The 24,577-nt window shown below is 41.1% G+C and overlaps 1 protein-coding gene across 1 annotated transcript in view; it reads right to left on the reverse strand.

Moving 5' to 3' along the window:
- The window catches only part of myo16 (myosin XVI), a 75,484-nt gene that overhangs the window by 47,354 nt on the left and 3,553 nt on the right, over nucleotides 1–24,577 (reverse strand). The window contains exons 3-11 of the mRNA XM_010791627.1: nucleotides 15,781–15,851; nucleotides 15,029–15,172; nucleotides 8,786–8,894; nucleotides 6,805–6,929; nucleotides 6,511–6,636; nucleotides 3,192–3,267; nucleotides 1,232–1,382; nucleotides 948–1,098; nucleotides 504–614 (exon numbers count right to left, since the gene is read on the reverse strand). Coding sequence (XP_010789929.1) covers nucleotides 504–614; nucleotides 948–1,098; nucleotides 1,232–1,382; nucleotides 3,192–3,267; nucleotides 6,511–6,636; nucleotides 6,805–6,929; nucleotides 8,786–8,894; nucleotides 15,029–15,172; nucleotides 15,781–15,851 — 1,064 coding nt within the window. The remainder of the gene's footprint in view (nucleotides 1–503; nucleotides 615–947; nucleotides 1,099–1,231; nucleotides 1,383–3,191; nucleotides 3,268–6,510; nucleotides 6,637–6,804; nucleotides 6,930–8,785; nucleotides 8,895–15,028; nucleotides 15,173–15,780; nucleotides 15,852–24,577) is intronic.

A 24,577-nucleotide genomic window follows, 5' to 3' on the forward strand; every position in this document is an offset into this window, starting at 1 on the left:
TGCGTGCGTGCGTGCGTGCGTGCGTGCGTGCGTGCGTGCGTGCGTGTGTGCATGGGAAGGTTTTCAGCTCAAAAGGGTGTATGGGACTTATAAAGATTTCGCTACATTCAAAAAAACGACTCACCCCCAGTCACTGGGAGTAAAAGGACTAACAATTAGAACTGTCTGCACGATAGTCTTCATGAGAGGAGTTAGCTCATGTGTGACACACGGTTGTGCAGTGCTTATACTTCAGAAGCAGAGTACACTCCACAAACATATGCTGGAGGGAAAGCCACTGCAGTAGGTGCTCATGGGTATAAAGACCGTGTGATGTGATCCAAACATTACACTCTGAAATTCCCAGACCGTAAACAACACAGCACTCCTCTACAAATAAACAGCTGAAGTGGCCAAGTTATGCCGGAGAGAGCGTGTGTGAATGTTTGTATTTCTATCTGTTCTGTGTGTTAATGCTGAGTGGGACCTCCTTGTTAAGCGGCACAAGGACAGTCGAGTCTTACGTAGATTTGGTCGTTGCCAAAGCGCTTCTGCATCTCGTAGAGCAGACTGCTGTCGGTCAGCTCACTGAGGGAGGCCAGGTCGTCATTGGGAGCTGGAGGCATCAGCTTCACCTAAGGGAAATGCAAGGTGAAAATGTAAATCAGCAGCTTGAGTATTTTAAATGAAACATTCAAAGTCCCAGACAGTGATCTACAGTCATATTCAACTGTAGCCCACAGAGATTTAAACTCATTGTTCCAATCACACTCTGCACTGGTTTATTTATTTACTTTCTTTTCTTTATCTACACTGCTCTTGGGTCTCAAATGCACACTATTGCAGCGATAGCACATTGCTTAACTACTACATACTTGATTACTTCTCAATTATCACTGCTGAGCTGAATCAAAACTGCAATTTGTCACAAAGCTGATATTTTTACGAAGCTTAAAAAGACAAGGTACCTGCTCCAGTTTGCTGGCACCGGAGCTAAAGGGGCCATCTAGGCCATTGTCCTGTGAGGGCTGTCGGCTCAGTGCTCCACCTGCCTCTCTGAACATGGCACACTTCTCCAGCAGACTGTCCCGCTTAGAGATAGAGAGACTCAGGGGGTTCCTGGCAAAGACAGAAGGTGTAAGGAAAGGAAGCAGACAAAGGATGATAGATAAATGGGGGGGAAAAAACAGGATTAACAATCTGTGAAATAACCGTAAGTGAACCACTGTGCCCAAGGAAACTGTTCACTCACAAGTTCTTGACAGGAGTGTTGAGGTCGTGTGAACCGCCATCATAGCGTTGATCAGTGGAGGGTAGGGGGGCGGAGGGGTCCTTTAGTCTCTGCAGCCAGCTCTCCTCTGCATTCAGCAGCATGTCAGCTATGGGCTCTGACGCGGAAATATCTGGTGAGATGACACAAGACAGGCTCATCAATACAACAATTTGTTATGAAATTGGAACTTTACAGAAACAAGTTTAATTTGACATTGACAAGAACTTCAGAATGTTGGATGTTTCTGTGCAACTGGTGAGGACACATGCCTTTTCGGCTCACATGTTCACCATACAAATGCTCCTTAAAAATCAATGAGGATGAGCCTGCTCTGATGCAGAATGTGAACCCCACTGTGGATCAATCCAACTGTGCTTAAGAGGAAGGGGGAAATAAGACCCCCCCTGTCTGTAATGAGGTCTAACAGGGCACGAGGGAGGGGAGCGGCTTCATCCTGTCTATTTATTTCTGTGTGACTGACAACCCCCTAGACTCCCATCTCTTTCTCCGGATCTCTTTCGTCATGTTGATGCTGAGGGAGGGGGTGTGGGGCTCCGAGTGAGAAAGAGGGGGATTGTCTCTGTCTCTCAGGGCTTGTCTCACATCTTTTCGAAGCCTACACGCGAGAAGAGGCTATTGATTAAGGCCGGAGTGAGGCATTCAGGGGTGTGATGAAGCCATGGGAGTAAATCGTTTGAGGCAGCAATGATATTCTAGGCCACAATGGATAGAAGCAAATAACCTTTATACGACACGTTTCATCACCTTCAAAGGAATACACGCTTACATTTACCGCTACATACAACAGCATTCAGTGTGCTGTTAACACGCACATTTATGTTTCTAGCCAGTGGTCCTTTTCAAAATGCAATGTGTGCATCTTTAAGGCCCTAATGTGCTGAAAGTTGTACCAGCCTCGCCAGCTGGCAGGAATGTGTGCATGCCAGCAGAACACGAGATTAGGACTTATCAGCCTACACTAGCGACATCCCACGTGTGTAACCTCTATTACATGTACATACACATTTTACTTGTAGGATTTATGTGATTTTAAAAACATCAGATTTTCCGACAGTGAATCAAAGCAGAAAACTGCATTAGTCATCCCTCAGTTTCCATCTTCCTGCTCTTTATCAATTATAGATAGTTTTGCAAGAGGAGCAAGACATTTCTCCGTGGCAGTGTTGGAGATCAAAATCAAATAGTTCAGTGTATGTTACATATTTGTTCAGGTATTAGGGCAGGATGAAATACTGTACTGCTACAGTAAGACTATGCTTATGTTTTGAGATGGTAACAGTATCTACGCAGTTTAAATAATTAATCATCAATTAGATGATAAGTGTAGAGCCTACCAGGCAATTCAGGATCCACATACATTAGCCCCTTTTTGAATGTGTGCAACATGTCTTTAGTCAAATCTCCTCTGTTGATCCTGTAAGCTTTCATTATAAGAAAACCTTGCATTGATAATCCCCCTCGATAAAAATACGATACATTTATGCCCATTAGCAAATCAATATACAAGCCTCTTTTGATGTGTGTATGACAGGCTTCAGTAAGATGTTGGTGATCTCTTTAATTGATAAATTAGTTCTTGCAGATACAGATGAGCATAAATGAGCTTAGAAGAGACTGATGATGGCGTAGCATCATTCACTGTGTGTGTGTGTGTGTGTGTGTGTGTGTGTGTGTGTGTGTGTGTGTGTGTGTGTGTGTGTGTGTGTGTGTGTGTGTGTGTGTGTGTGTGTGTGTGTGTGTGTGTGTGTGTGTGTGTGTGTGTGTGTGTGTGTGTGTGTGTGAATAAGTCTAAATCCATTACTTGGCTTCCTAGCCTCATTAACTTTTGCTTGCTAAAACACATTTGCCCATTGCAACAGCAATAATTGTGCGTGCACACGAACATGTGTATATCTGTGTCCATGCCTCGATATGTTACCTGAGGGCTTGTCTTGGTTGCAGTTCAACAGAGTCGGGTTTGCTCTGTGCCTCAGGAGCTGGCTAACGATGCTTGTCTGTAAGAGATGGGAGAAACACCAACATCCATTTTCATTAGATCTGAGAAAAACAGAGCATTTCAAGGGCACTATTTTCTGCATCTTTCAAACCATCAGCACAAGGAGAAAAAACATTTGATAGCGGATTTCATCTGGTTATAGAAGATGCAAATGTTATTCCCACATTTATTGCTACAGCACAGATGCATCAACTTAAAATGGAAGGAATGTATGTATGCATTTCTGTCTTTACATCAACCGTTCATCCATTCAACTTCACACTTAGCAGGTGTGCTGCTGAAGACGCACGTGTAATGTTAAGTACAAGCTCTTGAGACCTATGGGACACATTCATTTATTATGTAAACAGTGAAGTGTGTTAAGAGAAATCATTTTGAACTGTTACACCACCAAACGGCATGCTGGGTACAGCTAGGTCTGCGTCGATGATCATGTGAGCTTTTGCACACAAATACTTTATCATGGCTGGTAGATGCAATTATGTCATGGCATGTGAAGGAGCCAAAGAAGCACAGTGTCGAGTGTGAAGTTATTCGGATGAGCGGTGATACTGGAGGCCAAGCAATGGGATGGTCAGAACAGACACTGCTGTATATGTAAATGTAGGATATACTATATGACAGACCTAGAATTTAAACAGTGAGCAGATGGCACAAACAGTCAGAGTATGTCACACGTGACAGGCTTATACAAGTGTCGCTCCTGACAGGAGAGATCCTTTAATAATGAGTGTATCTTCCAACACATATCACAGTGGAAGAGCCCCATAGGCTTCCCTCATTTACACTCAGTGACATGTGATGGCTGTCACCTCTGTCCTATTGTTCTTCTAGGATTTTCTTTTAGTCTTAGCTCACACATGCTCTCAGTCTCGCTGTCAGACATGTTCTCCTTCCCCTCTCATTACTTTCTCTCTCTCTGCACCAAGCATAGAATACAGGAAGGGTGATGCTCTGATCGGTCATACTGATTTGTATGGTAATTTAGGGAATACATAGAAATGAATTGTTTAAAAAATAAAACAGTGGATCATAATTAAACACAAGCAGCAACTTTACAAGCGCAAATTCTGGGAAAAGAATAAACCCCCTACTGTTCAGTTTTCATTACTTCACTCGGTTGCAATAAAACACACACTGAGGAAGCACTGAAAGACTGAGGATGTTCCATTGAGGTTGTATATCAGAACAAACACATACACATACACACAATCCACTTCTCTGAACTTAACATGTGCATTGAGTACGATAAACAGAAAGTAACCATATTATTTCGTTTGAACCAAGTAAACTAAGCTGGCAGAACTAACCAAAAGCTATACTTATGGTTTCTCTGCATTTCATTGCATTCAAAAGGATTAGCAGATGCTTCAGTAAAATACTGCTTTCAAATTCAACATTGTAAAACCGTAAAGGGGACTTCACTCGCATCAAGAACATTGTATAAAACATGGGCAGTATTAACCACAAAATAAATAAATAATTAACAAATGCCCTCTGTGGCTCTGGTGGAGTATTACAAAACAGGAGAACTTCTTTTTACCATGGCAGAGTAAATCGACTGCAGTGCAGAAGAGAATGACTCAGCACATTCAGCAGAGTGACCCACGTCGACAGCTGTTTAGTTCTACTGAGTCTGCAGCATCTGTAGTGCCCACAAACTGCCAGCTGCACTCACACCCTATAAATACTGAGCACACGTCAGTGGCACCACAATATCTGAACTCTCTAATGGGTCGGGAGGATCGGGAAAAGGTCATCACATTGAGATAAGCGGGGGACGGAGCAAACTCAGAGTGGATGTAGATTTAAAAAGACAGAGCCATTTTTGGCTTGAGCCCAAATACTCTTTTAATATTTTTTGTCAGAGCTGAACATAAATCTTGAGCTTAAGGTACTTTTGAAATGTACACAGATGCAGGGAGTCTGCTTTATTTCCCTAGGTTTCACATGTACCTCATTATAAAACTGAAAGGGCTAATCCTATCCCAGTAGGGCTGTATTTAAACATCCTGTCATTTTTGTTAAAGAATCCACTCACAAAACTATTTAAAATCCTTTCCTCAAGAGAACACATCTTGAAAAGCCTCGACTGACACCGAGGGCGCCAAGCGAGGGTCCAACTTATCACAAGACCAGGAGAAGGAAGCTTAATTAACTGCAGTAATAGGGTCATGTATCTTCTTAAAGGGTGAGTGTAGTACGTACGGCACATTGCAGAAGGGGGTCTTTGGGTTTAACATACCAGCTAGTGTTACAGTTGCCAGCAAGTGTTTCCAGGCAACATTCAGCTTCTGCTAGTTTGCAGCATATATACACACATCTTAAACCCGCACTGTCCTACATTACTGACGTGTCACTGTCAGTATAAGGGAACGGTGACAGGAAGTGAGAGTTAAGAAGGCCCAGGGAGTAGTTGGTATGCATGAGGCAGAGCACTGGCACCAGTAAAGAGCCGATGGCTGAGGTGATTTAGCACTGTAAGGCCAGCCAATCGATTCTCTAGACTGCCACTCTTCAGTCAGATGCACTTACATATTACTCACACTCACACAGAGTAATTGAGTATGCAGAAAGTCTAAAAACAAAGACACAAGAAGGTTATAAGTCCATTTAGAAGATTGTACATCTATATTGACTGAATACTGATTATTTTTTCATCCAACAAATGGATGAAGGATTGTGCGAGAGGAATAAAAAAGGAAGCAGATCTGCATGAATGAAACAGAAAAAAGCAGCGAGCTAAAAGAGTAGCAAGAATGTTCAAAACCCACTCTAGTAGGGGAAAAAAACATGGCTTCGGGGTAGATGAACCAAAGAACTAAATACATTCTCTTTGTCAGCAGCCACAGCACAGAAATGTAATTAAATATCCAGTTGGGTCAGCAAGATGTGAACGTGATCACTTCCTCTGCTTCATAGTTGGAACCCTTCCAAACCTCCAGATCTCATAGCTCCAAAAGCTCTCCTCCGCCCCGTCTAGAAATCAATCTCCTTTCCACTAAGAGAGACCATTAAACTGCTAATATAAAATGCTGTAAGGCCAAAAAGAGAAGTTTATCAGAGTGTGTGCAGGGTAACCGGGGGCAACTGCCTCGGAGGAACAATCAATCCGTCAATAATCTCCTCGTTATTTCATTAATGACTTCATCACATCCGATCAATTCAGCTACAGGAGGTTAAATTAGGAAACTACTTCATTAAAGGCATTTTGACAATTTGTTGAGCAGCTGTGAGTTACCTGTCCATATTTAGCAGCCAGGTGAAGAGGGGTCCAGAAGTTGTTGTCAGCAGGATGAGGGTCCGCCCCGCTCTCCAACAACACAGAAACCACTTCTCTATAACCACTGGCGGACGCTATGTGGATCTTCAGGGAGAGAGAGAAAGAAAGAAGGAATGATAAAGTTATGAGAGCAAAAAGTTGAAGCTACAGTATCTAATAAAAAACTTCAAGGAAGACAATAATCCAAAACCAGGGGAATAGAGACACAAAGGGGTCAACTCACACACCCTGACACCATGTGACCTTACTCACCAGAGTGACCCCGTCATCATTGGGCTGGTTGATGCTTTCCCCCTTGGCTACAAGCTGTCTCACATCAGACAGCATTGTGCTTGGTCTCTGCATCTTCATTGCATGCATGGATGACACATCCACACCTAAAAACATAATAGAGACACATGTTAGAGTAAGTACTCTCATATCTTTGTGTTAAAGACTCTATAGTCAGGGGACGTTTAGTGTAGCAACGGAAAGGCATTTCATTGGCTTCCAGCATAGCAACTGGGACCCAGTCAAACAGCTAGCTTGACTTCAAAGAAAATGTTCTGTTATGTGTCTTATCTATCTAACTCTAAACAAGAAGGCAATAATGCATATTTCCCAAACTGTCCAACACATCCTTTTAACCTCATTCACAGGTTCAAATTCACAGGTTAGTTTGCTGGCTTTCGCAATATCTAGGGAGGGGTTGCTTTTAGGTAAAGGGGTCTGACACATTTTGCATATAAATATGACCCAGTTTTATGCAGAACCTTATTTTTCAACAGAATTTGCCTTCAGGACAACTTTATCTGATAGTGGTCATACAGGGTCAAACTGTATTACAACACAACTACAGAATCACATTTTATGGAGGATGTTGGCTGTTTATGTAGCATCCGTGTGAACACATTAAAAACTGCATAACACAGTTATCCTCCTGGCGGATTAAAAGATGGCTATAAGTGATCCTTATGTTGATGACAAATCAATAAAAAGAAATCAGGAGATGATCAATACAGGGCTTCAGTCACTAATCTCACTGGTTCAAGGACATTTAGCTGACACAAGGTCTATCCAAAAACTATGAAGATCAATGCAGTGCCAACTAACCACATACACACACTGGACCGGACTTTGGATGCGGTAATAGCAGGAATTGATTTTCAATCAATCTATAGTTTAGCCCCAGGGAACTAACTAATGGGACTTTTCAGAGTAGACTGGTTGGATTAGCTAATCAATGAGTTTGTCTTTGTAAACAAATGAGAGCCACTGGATGTGAAGCTTTTTAAGACATGCTCATGGAGACATTCACATAAGAAGAAAGTTCTTGTTCTATACTGTGTCAATACATTGAGAAAAAACGTTGTCAACAAAAAGACAAACGACTTGAGCTAAGGCAACAAGTAGGAAAACAACATTTCTACTTCTTACTGGTGTGGAGACAAATATACAGTTTGTCTTTTTCCCACAAACACACAAACTAAGTGGGAATGGAAACTGTAAAACCAAGTTGCTATAGCAACAGAACAGGGTGAGCCTATGCGTGTTTCATGGTGGCAAAGCCCAGTGCGATGGGGGGGGTATCATGGGAACTGAAACTAGGCGGGAGGGAGAGCACCATGGGGTTGGGCAGACAGAGGCAGAGAACAGTCTCACAAAATTAAGTGCTTTGGGAGTCAGAAAGTGAAACTGGGTGTGTGGGTGTGGGTGTGTATGTGTGGTCGGAGCTTTGATGAGTTAGCTGTCTGCAGTCAGAAGCTGGCATTTGTCATGTGAACTTGTGGCCAATGGCAGATGGATGAGGGGAGACCCTCCATCAGTGTCTATATCTGTTTCCGTCTAGCTTTGTCAGCATGATTCCTGTTCTCCTTTTTCTCTGTCTCTCTGTATTTCTCTGGCATTCTGCCCTGCCTCCCCCTCTGTCACCATCTCTGGTCCCAATACGTTTGTCCCTGTGTGCCTCCAACCTGCATCTCATGGAGTCGCCTCTCCTGTGTTGACCTTCTACTTTCTCTGTGGGAGACAAGAGCCCCAATCGCAACCCACCATCATTACGCCTGTGGGTATACTTCACCTTCACACACAAACACACACACAAAACACCTCCCGGTTACCTGTGAGCATGACTTATCAGCTATTTAAATTATCCCTTGGCTTCCTCAATGAAATACTATTGCTATTTTTCTCTATTTGAAAGGGAGACGATAACATGCATGGAACACAAAAACAAATAACAGTTGAGTTATACCATTTTCCTCCAGGTGTTTTCGGAGGATGTAGCTGGTCTCAGTTCCCTCGGATGCGTAGTCAAGAGGAATGTTTCCGTTGACATCCTGCAGCAGCACATTCACCCCGGACTTCAACGTGCACGGCAGAAAAAAGGCAGAGAAGACACAAATAAACTGAGTGTTGGTCGGGGTCATTCATCAGACTCGAATCAATGATGAAGTGGGCACAATTATCTTGGCTTCCCAGAGGCGTATACCTGAGGAGAACCATGGAGACATTAACAAACAATACAGTGAATTAAAGAACTCATTAAAAAACGGCCGGGGGGTTGGGGCGGTGAAGAGCGAGGGCGCTGGTTAGCGTTACCTGGTTCATCGGGGTGAGTGTGTGACATGATTAATGTGTATTTACTCAACAAGGAGCCTGCCACAGTATTTACTGTTATAGTATGAGATAACATGGTAGGCCTTCCCTCGGGTAATGACTGTTACTCTGACAACAACACAGTCGTTTGTCACAATATGGCTATGATTGATTGCCTTTCTTTGGAGGAACTCAACTGCATTATTATTTGTAAAAATGTTGCAATGCTTCACCAGTAGAGCAGAAATGTGTCCAAGATATTCACAATGTACTCCTGGACTTACATTCTGTCCTTTTCACTTTTATCATCCCCTCTTGGGTTGGGTACTAGAAGTACATCTTTTCAAGAGGCAATTGTCAGCATCCAGACGTAAATTGCTTCTTGTTGTTTGACTTAAACATAAAAGACAAGCCAGTGTAACGATCGTAGCTGGACCAGGTCTGATAACAGGGACAGGGGACTCTAAGTGAGGATCCTTATTGAATATTTACAGCTAATAGAATTCTAACGACCGAGTTGGAGCGTGGCAAAGAGATTTATGACCTGGTCCTCAAGCAGAAAGAGAGGGAAGGGTTGGGGACAGGAACAAATGAGAAGAAAATGGCAATTTTTAATTTATATAAATAAGACGACTGCTAATTCTGCTAATTACAAAAAAGTTGTGCGGATATTCAGAGGAAAACAATGTCATCCAAGAAATCCTGAGCAATTACACTTCAATAAAGGCAGCACAATGCAGTTGATTCCAGTTATCAGAGGATTTGTTCTGGTGAGCTTTGCAGTTTCATTGTGCACTGCACCACCCTCTGTGTGGTCTACTGGGAGCTGTGTTCACTCAGTAATAAGGGTTAGTTAGGGGTTAACAAAGGGAATTCATTAACATTACAAAATATCAGCTGCTGCTTCGTGACTATTCACAAACAAGAAAAACCTTATCGCTCCGTGAAGCACAGCTTGAAGAGCAGCAGAGATGAGTGAGTGAGTGAGTCAGAGAGAGGGCAAATTATTATCAACCCCTCCACCCACCTCTACCCCCCCCTCCCACACACACACACCATCCCCACATTTTTCTTAAAATGACACATTTGGACTGCTCCATCTATATTCCTTACATATGTGCCTAATCCACTTATTCATAAAACCTGACAGCTCTCTGGTAGCCTCAGTTAACATCTTCATATAAAGTCTATGGTCAACATGTGTTATTGTGTGTGTTATTGTGTGTGTTATTGTGTGTGTTAGTGTGTGTGTGTGTGTGTGTGTGTGTGTGTGTGTGTGTGTGTGTGTGTGTGTGTGTGTGTGTGTGTGTGTGTGTGTGATGCACAGTGGTTAGTAAAGGGGTGCACTAACCCAGACAATTCACTTCAAGGTCCAGTAAAAGTCAATAGGGGTCTGGCTATATAAAGCTATCAGCTGACAGACAGACATGTCTTTCCCTTTCGGTCAGACATAGGGCAGAGAGAGAGCATTTGTTGTTACATTTTTGTTACCAGTACCTTTAAAGCAATACCAATACCAACAGATTACTCCTTTTGATACATTTTCTTTAACATCATTTCAACCATCATTAGAATAGAAGAATGTAGGCACGTTACATGCAAATTATTTTTACTCTGTGAAATACACCGCACTTGACTTTACCACACCACACACTTTTAGGGTTGTAGCTGCTGCATTAGAAGGTCAATCAATGGTTGCGTTAATCCATGAACACTTGGGGTGACTGGCTGTGAGCAAAGCTATACAAAAAGTCATTTTATTTTCTAAATCTAGGGGGGAAAAAACAGGATAAAATGCATGTATAGTTATACTGGGGACCTTTCAATACTTTGAATACAATCATGAGCCATGTGCTAACATATAAAGTGAAATTGCTACACTTGCCTTTTTAAGCCTAGAGTAGTTTTACACACTTTGATAACAATAACAATCAGTCAAAACATAAACAGATATTCTGAATTTCCTTTTATGTCCAAAACAAGCAGGTTATGGTGAAGTAAGTGTGATGTGTGGGCCATTGATACAGACACATTAATAATGTATCTGAGCTCACATGATATGAACTGACAGGTATAAACGAGTCGGTGCTGTCTGGCCTCACAGGCTGCGAGGGGTTAACAAGTTGACTTCTGACCCCGACACGCTCCTTGACACATTTTGATAAATGCACCCCGGCTGTGGCAGAAATGGAAATCTGTTTATATTACGCTGTCCGTGGTTCATGATGGCAGTTGTTAGGTGCAGTGACTGTTACAGAATCAATAACAACCAGCAGATATGCACTGAAAGCTTTCCCAGGGGGAGTCACACTGTCACAGCCCAGTGGAGAGCATCCGACGCAGGGATACACTCTATCCATACACACTATTATTAGACTCTCCTATCTAAAATCACATTACATGTCACTTGTTAGATGCTTTTATCCAAAGCGACTTACATACTCAATACTGTGAGCAATCCTCACAGGAGCAATTTGGGGTGAAGTGTCTCAGGGACACAACGACATGCTGACTGCAGTGGGTTTGAACCTGTGACCCCCTGATCCGAACACCAACGCACAACCAACTGCACCACACGCCTCCCTCGCTAAACCCAAAGCTTTCTCTGATTAAAAACTAACAAACCAATATTTTTCATTTAGACATTTCACAAAAATGTATTCCAGTGTCAAGGAAACTTCAAACATGATTATCAAAGAGCTGCAACAAATAAATGTATCAGAAGCAATTGAGGATTGTCAACATCATTTCAGCTGTGGCCTGCCACACTGCTGTTTTTAAATGTGTTGTAAAAAAAACTGTAATGATCACACTTTTTTTCTAAATCACCACATGGCATGTGTCAGTGCTTTCTGTTGTGATTGCACATTGACTTGATGAGGAATCTAAATGCAAGGATAACACAACCTACTGTCATGTTAACAAACATAAAACAGAGGACAAATCTTCACAACAACATTACAGATTTCCTCAAATGTTTTAAGATAAATACATTTATTTCAATATATCTAACCAAGAGTCGGTTGAAAAAGTCTTTATTTGAATTGAAATATAGACTTCATTAAGCACAAATACATAGAAATCCAAAAAATCTTTGGACTTCAAAGTTCTGGGACTACAATTAAAGCAGATCACAGAGCAAAGAGAATAGTGGTGTGCAACAATTGCTTAATGAACTCATGTTCGGAGGAGGGAGGGCTACATTATCAGCAAGAAATCCACCAAATTCAACTGGTGGGATGTGGAGCTCGATGCAGCCGGGGGCTTACTGTTAATAATTTGACTTCAAAGGACTCAGAGTTCAGGAGTTTTAAATTCATCATTTACAAGCCATGAAAGTGGGTCACTTCGACTACAACTGTAACCCTGTTGGGTTTTTAGCAGTACGATGAGAAATAACATTTGGAGAAGAACCTGTCTCCCAGGGATCAAATGATTGCTACATCTTCCCTGGCTTAAGTCTGGGGACTGAAAGATATGACAGAAGAGGACGAAAGAGAATTGTTATGAATAAAAACAAAAAATCCTCAGTTGAAGTGGCAAAAAGTTTCAGAGCCTCATTATTATGCTCTCCAAGAGTCCATATTTTCAACACTGTGTAGTTCCTCTCAAGGAGACACTTAATCAGAAGTAGGGCCAGTCTGTGATTAGGTCTAATCACTTACCACATCTTTTCAGTTCAGCGTTTCACCAGATAGCACATGAGGAACTTCTAATTGAGAAGTAAGACTTGATAAGTATCTTGTGGGCCGTGGCTTTGAATAAAAGGTCAAGCTAAAATGTAGCACATGGAGATTGTGAGGCGCTGTTGATGCTTTCTAATGCATATGTATGAGCCAAGTCCTACTACATTGAAATCTTCATGAAAATGTGAAGGTCTATTGGGTTTTGTTAGTTAATCAGACAGTATTCCCCATTGAATATGACATTAACAATGTAATACTTTATTGGAATCATTCATAAAGCCTACACACCCAGTCATGTTTTTCTATTCTGAATAGTCAGTTAATCCTGGCAGGTTCTCAATGACCAACATTAACTAGCGCTGGAGCTCGGAGTAGCTTTAGCAGTGTATTTAGAAATGGAGTGGGAATGAGACAGTTTAGAAATGGCTTACTTCCTCCCCTGCTGTTTGGAGGCAGGAGATAAGAGAATGAACATTTCTGCCAATCCGGACGCTGTGCCACAATGACTTCTAATCAACCCCTCCTCCTTTACTCACGAGAAAAGCTCGGTAACATCTCAGTCAGCAAAAAAAAAAAACTCCCTGGAACTGGACGCAAAGGAAATCAAGGACATAGAGACAGAGGACTAGGGGAGGGAAGCACAGGAAGAGATGGAGGAGGAGGACACAACAGATTAGTACATATTGCCAATCAAAGATAAAGCTGCCAGTCAAGCTCCTCTGGCGAGACCACGATTCCACTTCCCATTAAAAAAGAAACCTGCTATATTCAGAGGGAAGATCCTACACTTACAATTCTGATAAGGCTGCAGCTTGAGTACAAAATGATTGACTGAGCACTGGCACGGTTTGCGGAGAAGATGGTTGTCAAAATGAATAAATAGAAGAAAAGGGATACTGCATCTCTATCGGAAATATTGCTTGACTGAAGCTATTTTTACCGTTAGACAGGAAGAGCATTGGGGTTTCCTGCCGATGGCACCAGGAAAGAAACTCAAGGGCTTATTTTCGACAAAAATAAGTCGATAATATTGTGCATCCTTATGGAAAATGTATACCTTTCTAAAGGTCTTACTTGGCTAGTCCACTCACAACCGCAGAGACACGCACAAGGGCATATTCACATGCACACAGTCCAATAAATAAGCGCAGTGTATCAAAGGGCATTCAAGCTGTGAAAGCTGAAGATATGTTTTGGTGTTGCTTCAGAGTAAGCGTGGAAAATGTTTGAACTTTTCACAGTGTTAAATCTGATTTCCTATTTTTCTTACAGATTTTCTAACCCTTTTTTCTTTACTGCCGGCTCTCTTCCAACAGTAAACAACTATGACCTCATTTATAAGGAACTGGTTCTGACTTGGTAGTGTATGGGAGACATTTCGATACTGCCTCCAAGGCCCCAGAATTAAATCTCCCTCCCTCTCACCCGTGGTATTGCGTATCATGAAAGCATAACTCACTGCATAAATTGCATTTGGCGTATCTATAGCACAGCCTCCTATACAAGCTAGGCCGCCTGCATGAGTCTTTGCTTTGGAGGAAATTAAATACATGCAAATACACAAACATACACATGAAGCGGCAGTCATACAGACTGACAGATCCATTTTGCCCTGGCAGATCTTCAAACATCCATTCCTCTAAGGGATGTCTCCTTCCTGCCCCGCAGACAAACAGCAAGCAATCACTCAGGACCCAATCAGCAGAACCAGCCTGTACTGGATACAGTGAACCCTCCCTGGGTCTAATCAGCACCAGCAGAACAGAACCAGCCCACTGAGTGACTCGGCTGGAGGTGCACCCCCTCCCCTGCAGCTGGCCCCGCTCTCGTCATGGACCTAATCAGTACGACCGCAGCTCTGTCAAGACAGACCCGACAGGAGCTGGGAACATCCTCCGCAGAGCAGGCTCTCCCTTTGATATCATGCTAATGCCCACATAATAAATGTTCTCATCCTCTGTTATTCAGCTGGGTTTGTGAGAGAATAGAAAGTCGTGTTTCAGACCCTCAGTAATCCAAAAGGCTCAACTTGAAAATACATTTCTAGTTGACGTAATGTAAACACGGCCAATGGCACTGATCTAATTTGTAGCGGAGACTCTTGGAATAGCGAGAAAATAACTCAATTACAAAATGTGTGTCCATTGATGCATGCAAATGGTTGTTATTCGCCCAATATACCAGGTGTTCATGTTTGCATGTGTGTGTCTTACCAGCAGCAGGAGCAGCACCACGTCTGCATGGTCGCACACACACGCCACGTGCAGGGCGGTCCACAGGTCTTCGTCCTGCAGGTTCACGTTCAGGCCTCGCTCAATCAGAACTTCTGCCGCAAACACGTTGTCATGGCGAGCACACTGCAGGATGAAAGCACAGCGGATGGCATTATAATTACTTTTCAAATGTGTACATTTCCTGAAGCACTGCTAACAATAAACAGTGCACATGAGTGGTTCACTGCATAATAATGGGAAAAATCTATTGTACAACAATTTTAACAACTTCACACTTGTATTGCTACAGGGGTAAAATGCTAAGTGATAAAAGGAATGGAGAACAGTTATTGGGACTTAAAAACAGCCTCAGTTTTTGCTGCAACATTTTTTAATTAATGCATGTTTTCTAGTTTTACAATTATTAAAAAAAGATATGTCATAAATCACTTTGAAAGAATAAAAAATAATAATTAGGAGGTAGGGATGGCCTATATGATATACATAGCAGGGGAAAGAAAAGCATCTCCTGTGTAATACAAATAAAGATGTATTGTAATTAAAGTATGATCACACTATTTATTAATATCTCTAAACAAAGTAAACATTTATTGTAAAAATATTTTATTAATATTACTTAATCATGACAGGGGGTGATTTTAAAATAATACAATTGACTTGATTAGCTGTAATTGAATTAAAAGTGCACAAAACTGTGATTTTTAGTCTGTATTTGTTTTGGTGTGTGTTACCAGGTGTAGCAAAGATCCGCCAGAAGAGATGGGAGTGTTGGGGTGTGCTCCCTCCTTCAGGAGACGCAACACTGTAACAAAACAAACATCCATGTGTTAACACTTCCTGTATGTAAAGACAGAGGGGGTGCTTAGGGTATATAGTGAAGACACATGAGGCCTAACACACTTACACACACACGCACTAATCACTGCCACTATCAGAACCAATGTGCGTTGCGTGTCCTCTGACTGTCCATGACGTGTCAGTGTGGATCAGTGTTAGGGATGTGTGTGTTTGGTAGGTCCTTGTCCCAGCAGCAGGTCAGAAAGCCTCTAGGTTGCAAAGCCTCACGTCACAGTGTACGCTCCAGTGAGCATCAACCCACTCACACACTGACACAGATCTACTGAGGGAAACACAGATCACTACAAACAAGTTCACGCAGTCAGCCATAAAAGATGAAAAAAAGTAGTAGTAGGCTGAACAAGGTTGCAGCGACTTCACTATACCACTGATATATTATTTATGTCATGTACCAAAAGGGAACGAGAAGACAGCAGGAAAGAGAGGACAGAGAGCAGGAGAGAGGGAGAGAGAGAGAGAACTGGAGTGTGTGACAGATAAATAGAGCAGGATGGACAAACAAGAGGAGGCTAGGAGAGAGGGAGGTGGTTTGGACATATGTGATTTTACTGACACTGACAGCACTAGATGGGTACTGACTAAATCCTGGAAGAATTTCTCCCAACAAAACAGCCACCACTGTCACGCAATCCCACACACACACACACACACACACACACACACACACACACACACACACACACACACACACACACACACACACACACACACACACACACACACACACACACACCAAGGCATACACACAGAGTGATTTACAGAGTGACTTCACCTCTGCAATGTCTTACAATGTAGTAGTCCATTAACAGTGAATTCTTGACACACACACACACACAAACTGGAGTCTTTAAGCAGGAAACTACCGGCTGAAGACAGAAACCAGGGTCATTACGGTGGTGATAATTCTAGCTAATGAAGCCTGTTGATGACCCCCATGAGGTCATTTTACTTAAAGGGTCATTTTGTAGACAGACATGCTTAGATAACCTCATCCCATCCACACACAGCCACATAAACACACACTCAGCAAGCATATTTTAAAAGAGTAGAGCAGTAAATCCTGTTATTATATGAACATATAAAAGTTGAAATACATAGGATGACCTTTTTTTGCCATCAATTAATGAATACAATAGCTGGTGAACATAAAGCAGTATTATAATGATGCCGCAAAAATAAAGAACTTTATTATGGCCTCAAAAACTATTATACGTCTGATTTAACACACTCTACTTGACACAGTCTCGATGATTACTGAACATGTACCGGTCTATGAATCGCTAACCTCATTACCAAGCTACAGCTGTTACACTCTCTTCTCCCCTCAGATCAAATACCAAACTCTCTGCTTCTGTCTGAACCTACAACATTATTTATCAACAGCTTTGCAAAAAACCCTCCTTATAAAATCTGAAAGAAATTGTCTTTAAAGCCGTTGGTTAAACATACAATTCAATGGCACCACAAAGTATAAAGGCGTGTATCTGTGTGCATAAACACATATGTTAACCTCCGTCATTTGTATGTTTCATAAACACTGATGACCATGTTCAGTGCGTCATGCCTTTACCCACCCACCGCCAGACCCCATACATACTCACTTACAATATATAACACATTAAGTCTGTACAAAATATCAGTATAGATATGTAATACAAATAACTCTCAGCAGCAACCCTACTTATTAAATCTGCCACAGTTTGAGAAACATCCATGCTTTGAAAGAATAACATTTACAAAGATGTAATTAAGCAAATGAATTAACTTAGTTTGAACCATTGAGAGATTACTTCATCAGTTCATTTTCTGTCAGCTCACTTATCTTATCATATGTACACATACCGAACACATACTGTGCACAGGCATGTTCCCACTCTTCTAATGGCCACCAGTGCTTAATGGCCTTTAAACGGTTGCTGAGAAACAAACTGGCCAACCTTTTAAGTCAATCAGAACAATTATCTCCCAATTATGGCTCATCAAGCACTAAAGTCGTCACCAGGGAATAGATAATGCTCTTGCTTTCCTGTCGATCAAACAGTATATTACAGGGCTGCTCATGGCTAATGTGGAGCAGTGATTTTTAAGCATGCATTCTAGAGAATGATTTATTTATCAAAAATAAAAGAACTTCCATAGTAAGGATCGCTCTGGTCTGACAACTTCCCAATTTTTAGAGCCAGTTAGTATTGGTCATTGATGCGTGGATCTACCAGTTTTATGGCATTGGATTTGTCTAAATAAAGGTGAAAGGTCAATAGATACAGCAATAAGCAAAGCATTTGTCTGGCGATGTGGCCATAAGAGATCAATAGCACGATTGTACCATGGGCAGATTTTTCCAAAAAAAAAGTATTTTTGTAAAGCCCAGGGATCAACTGTGTCTATTTGCTTTTTGCATTAGTCATATTGACAGCATTATTAGTTAAACATGTCAATCATTCGTTTGAAAGCAGTGTAACTAAAAAAAGTAGGATCACATATTGTTTCCTGTGTATTCAGTAGTCTATGAACATTTCAACAGGTTTCACTCGATGTAATCATTCTACCTTTTCGTTTTGGCCATCAGTGGATCCCTGGGTTCTTCCATTCTAAAATATTGATTATAAAATCCCCCGTCCTGAGATTTTACCCACAGAGGGAAGAAGCCATTTGTCAAGTCGATAAGAGAATGGATACAAATGACTGCTTGTCCCAAGGCTCAGATGCTGCTGTAAATGGCAACCAATCTGATTGGCTTAAGGTAAATTCCAGCTGTGCTAATAAATACTGCAGGCTACTTTGACATTACTGTAGTTAGAGATGTGTTATTATTCATACAACAGCCTATTATCTAGTGATTTAACTAGAGTTATATAAAGTTATATCCGCCAAGAAAGTTGAGAGGAAATGATCTACTTAGGAGCATCTTAAGAGTGTTTTAGGCTTATAGTAAAGAACGCATCTGTTTTAATGTAGTTTAAAGAGAAAATAAACACTTGTCACCATAGAGATGAATATCTTTAGAACAACTGTATTATGGACGCACCAAAGCAACAACAGTAGTTGTATCTCTATGTTGAACTTCTATATGTAGCTGTGACTTGCGGAGTGTGTTGGTTACCCCTTTATTAGGAGGCTACTGATAGGGGAATGGAGAGTGGGTGCGAAGCAAAGTCGGCTGTCATTTTGTGAAAAATTGCAAAACAGCTGTTCGAGAAGTATGTGGAGTTTCCATGGAAACCAGATAGGAACTGGTAGCAGAATGGAAAAGAGAGAGAGAGGGGGAGAGAGGTGGAGAGAGCAACCTAAATAATGTGATTGATCGACATGCATCAGGGACTACAGGCAAAGTGCAGCTAACACCAGGTACAGGGAGATATTACGACTCTGACTCCTGACCACTCACCTGCTCGTCATTCAGACTGACAGACGTTTTGTCCTTTAACCGTCTCTGTGATTGTATGATACCTGAATACATTATTTCTAGCTTATACTGAAAATTGCACACCTTTGACAGGTAACAAAATACATTATCTTTTCTCCTCTTCTAAAACATTTTTTTAGTTAAGAAATATTCTCATAAACCTGCACCGAAAGCCATGTAAGGGATAATAATAATATTATTTATTGCAGATCTTGAACTTGTTGAAGTAGATATATTGCACATTTATATTGATGTATGCTCTGTAGATACAGTACAATATTGAATGTACTTTTCTTCAGCCTCTCTTTTTATGATTTGGCTCCTCTAAATCCTACTGGGCCGTGACATTCCATGAATTTAATAAAGTCCCTGTAATGCATCCTCCATAATATGCTTACAGAAAAATTGCCAATGTTCTCATATAGCAACCAGACATATTCTCCCATCATTCCTCCTTGCAGCCATGTATGAGATTCTGTCCACATCCCTCAGTCTTATAAATGCTGCTGTCTCTCCGGTCCTTATCACAGTCATACTCACGAGTAGCTCTGTCTCACCTCACCGCCCCATGTTTCTAAAATGAGCTTCACATGTTGCCATTATCTCGATTATGATGAAAGAAAGGCACTTGTACAGTTTTCCAATAAAGCTTGACTCTGAATGCAGATTACCGTATGAGGAGTCATGCCCACTTGTTGAGATATGAAATGATTTTATGGATGACATTGATAAAACATTCACAGTAAACATTGAATTTATTTCAACCCCTAAATACTATGTGCTGACCATATTGGGGAAAGCACTGTAATTACACACTGTTCCCACTTGGTTTAATCCAAATACTCAAACATAGAAGGAAAACGTCTACATTTATTTTTGATGACCTTTGTGAGAAGATCATTTAATAAAGTACTTTTATGTTTCATGCTGGCTTCGATTCTTTGCAAACTGTTATATAAAAAGATTCAGTGATGAGTCATCAAGTGAACCAAAAATGTAATTTTAGAAGCTCAGAGAAACACTAGGCTAGTGCCGGTGTGAATGTTCAATATGCTGCAGGAGGCTGCAGTTGGCACTAAAAGGATCCCTGCTGTATCAGACTGAGAGTTTGAAGGTTTCAATTGGATTTCAGTTAAAGCTATCATTACTTATTTCTCCAACACCTCTGTGGGCCTAGACCCAGTTCTGTCAAAACCACAACACTGTTGACATGGCTTCAATCACTCAATTGTAGAAACATATCAACGTTGTCCTCTAACATCCATATTATAGGTCTCTCCACTTCCCTGTCTGTTTTTTTCTGAGATTATATACATATATTTTCATAATCTTACATTTCTGACATTAACAATTTGACATGTTTTCTCCGCGTGACACCTGAGTGTTTAATCTATTAATCTGACTAATAATAAAGTACAAGCTAAATATCTGGAGTTTCCTATCACAGTAGAAACATCCCGACCACTCCGAGTGGTACATTTTTAACTTCATCCGTGATACTGCCTAGCACAGTAAGCACACTTACAAGGTGTCTACCCGAGAATATAGGACACACAAACTATAACAAAGTGCAGAGAACTACAGTTTAGCAAATACCTGCGTACACAACTCTGACACTAGGTTGTGATTAATACAATTTGATTGTGTAATAAATTGGATAAATTCTGAGCATTAGGGGAACTTTTACCAGGTGTTTAGGAGTGATTTAATGGAGCAAATCCCTATTTTAACTTTCCATGAAAAGTGTCTGCTCCGTTTGTGAAGAAGCTTTGCTGCACTAATGCGGGGGTGGTGAGTGCATTAACACTAATGGCTGAACAATACATACTGTATATAACACTAGACATCTACGTGCACATGTTCTTATTTTAGCCGTGCTGTGATTCAGTTTTATGAATTGTGTCTAAGGCAAAGCTTCAAAACACCACTCAAATCTGGAAGCTATTACCTATGACTATTTCCTCTGCTGGCTTCACTTCCCTGCTATGGAGAACTGATTGCAGTCAGAGTCCCTGCGCTGTGCCTGAAGGACTGGATCTATACTCTGATCAATAACGGTAGAGCTCCAGGATGCTTTAGAGTTGAATTGCATGTGTGTCTAAAAGAAAACCTGCACATGCACACACATGCATGAAACCAAACAAATATATTAATGTCAGAGGATTTAACAGATATGTTTACCCAGAGAAAATGTGATAAATATATTAGTAAGAATGGGGCTGTAGTACTTCATTGGATGGATAAGGGTTCAATGTTTTACAAAAGAACAATTAGCTATCAACATGGGCTGTTGTCTAACCTGTAAAGTTTTTACAAGATGGGTTTTCAAACCAGATGATGTGATACTACAGTCCACTCAGACTCTAACTAAATTGTCCTCAGAAATGTAACTGAATTGCTGCTCACCTTTCTTAAAGGTGACCTATCATGCAAAATGCACTTTTGTACGTCTTTTATACATGAATATGTGTCCCCGGTGTTCCCGGCTGCAACGGATCTGATACAAGCTGATCCAGATTTGAACACTTCTCTGACGTCACAGAAGTGGCGCTACGGCTATTGGGCCAACTCCACCAATCAGGAGGAGACAGCCACGGACATTGCCGTTGGAAAGCGCTGGAGACGCTGTAGCACATATGCCAGGCCTGTAGATGGTGCTGTTCTCACAGAATCAGCCCATGCAAAGACAGTGTTAAATTGAGCGAAATGAGGAATGGCTAAAATGCATGATCTGTTTGGTATTTTGAAAAATAAAAAGTATAAATATGCCTTATATAGGTATGGTCCTACACTATATTATTCAAATATAGCATGATAGGTCCACTTTAAGTGTTTGCAAATCAACTTTTCTCACATTGTGTTTTGCCAGGACTGGTCACTACGAGTATAACAGACATCTAAATGTCATATTTAATATCATTATTTAGTTGAAAGGGGAAGACATAATACAAATATATTGTAAGTTACATGCCTACAAGCCAACAGCTGCTCCCGTTCCACTTGTGTCTTTCTTTCATGAAGCTAAGAGGTTGGTTTGGGATAAGCAATTTCACCAAATGTCAAACGCAAGTGAGCCAGATGTTTACATAGGAAAGATGTGAATGGAGAAAGGAAATGAGGCATACAGTATTGCTCCTATAGTATTGGGCTGTGTGGTCCAGGTAGTTATTTTACCCCTTACTGTTCAATATCCTTCCTAACGCTTCTGTTTTGCTGCTTTTACATGTCTTTCTTTGCAATTTTTCCTTTTACCTTTGTGGTCAACCTTTCCTTTGTTCTCCATCCTGCCACTATCTCATCCTATTTCCTGTAAAATACGACCGATAAGAAATAAATCCTTGTGTGACTGTGTGTGAGAGATCTCTGATTACCAGCTGCCTTGTCAGCAGACTGAGTTTCTAAACCCAGCTCTCTGAAAACAGGTTTTAATTAAAACGTTCACCCAATTGCTTTCCCTTCTTTTTACCTCTCCTTTTATTTCTCCCAGTCTTATTTGATTTGAAAAACAATGATTAGTTGCCAAAAAAATCTTTTCATCTATTGTTTCATTAATTTCCACAATCTGGGGAACACAGGGCTGAGAATTGAAAACTAATCAAATTAAGAAGTGTTCAGTTCATTCAAGATGACAGCAATGATATCAGTTAACACAGCGTTCATTCCTTTGTTGGCTCCATACGATGAGACCATTAGTCTCGCACTCCACACTTAATCCTTCCTCTCATGAATCCCTTTAACGATAATGTGGAAAGCATAAAATAATTAAGAAATTGCAATGTTTTTCTGATATCATCTGATACAGATACGATGATCAATCTGCATCACAAAGAGGTACAAGTTCTGCTTTCGAGGCAAGACACGAGTGGATCTTGGCATTGTCAAGTAAGTAAGAATACAAATCTCTTCAGTTTGTACCTCTACCAACCAGATTAACACCTTTGGACTGCCACATTACTCTGGGGAAAGTACAAGTTTAGGAAAAACCCCATCACTGTGTACTAAAAAGAAGAAGAGAGAACTGCAGCACAGTATGAACAACTTAGTTGTCATCAAATGAAGTCAAGTGAGGAACGCTCGAGAACTATTGTCAAGATATTGATAGTACTGATCCACCCAAACAAGTGTTAACTCACTAAGAGACACTGCAAGAACAAGGCAGGCCAACACAGGGTAACATAAATGAAATACAAAACTTTCAAGTGACCCTCATACTCAACAAGTCTGATAAAGTGAAATCTATCACGCAGACAGAGATGTAGCAGATCTGATTCATGCCAAGCCAAGGAACCCTGTTTTCTGTCTGGCTGATGCAACGGTCCACCGGCTGCTTCCTCAGACCCCATCTGAACCTAATTGGCAGCCAGAGAGCAGAGATTAACACGGTGACCTGCAAAGGCTGCTGGTAGGAGTGACACAGATACACCCGGACAGCTGGGTAAACGACTGGCAAATGACTGGCATAGTCAAAAGAAAAGACAGTGAGGTTAGACAAAAAAATCAATGTCCTTTTGAGTGTAACGACCTCTTAAAGTTTATGAGTATCCGATCTTACAAAACGAGCCTGAGTACTTGAGTGTGTCATTACTGGGAGACAAGCAGGCAGGAGTGCTGCTGCAGAGGGGAGATATGCTCTATTATGCACCTAAGGAAAGCTCTTTTTTTTGCCGAATTAGCAGCAGAGAAATCTGAATCGATCTCAATGTCATCTGCATTCCTAGAAGACAAAATCATTCAAGTACAGCCAGAATAAGAAAGCTCTCATCTGTTTAAAACAAATGGCTGCATGGTTCATCAATGCCCAGTGTTCATTGTCCCTGGGATAAAAGTTTAACAGGCTGATATTTGTTTTGATGCATTACTTTATGTTTGTGTTAGAAAAAGCTGTGTTATATGTTCTTTTGTTAGTTTCTGCATTTTATTAGAATATTTCAAAATCTGTTTTCACAGCCAATGAACAGTGCTTTTTTATGTAAATAACAAAGTGACAGCCACTTTGTGGAATTACTATTTGGCTCTTTACAGTAGGCATTGTTATCGCTGCTAATGTATTTCTGTCATTGAAAGCAATTTGCATCAGGATAAAAGCTTCACACTGATTTTTTCAGTGGTGTTGACAACTTCCAGCCGAAAAGATCGTGTGACCTTGAGTCATAAACAAACACTGTATTGGCCCACGTGTGTGTGTGTGTGTGTGTGTGTGTGTGTGTGTGTGTGTGTGTGTGTGTGTATGTGTGTGTGTGTGTGTGTGTGTGTGTGTGTGGGGC

Source organism: Notothenia coriiceps, unplaced genomic scaffold, assembly GCF_000735185.1.
Source record: "Notothenia coriiceps isolate Sejong01 unplaced genomic scaffold, NC01 NC01_scaffold00035603, whole genome shotgun sequence".
NCBI classification, from domain to species: domain Eukaryota; kingdom Metazoa; phylum Chordata; class Actinopteri; order Perciformes; family Nototheniidae; genus Notothenia; species Notothenia coriiceps.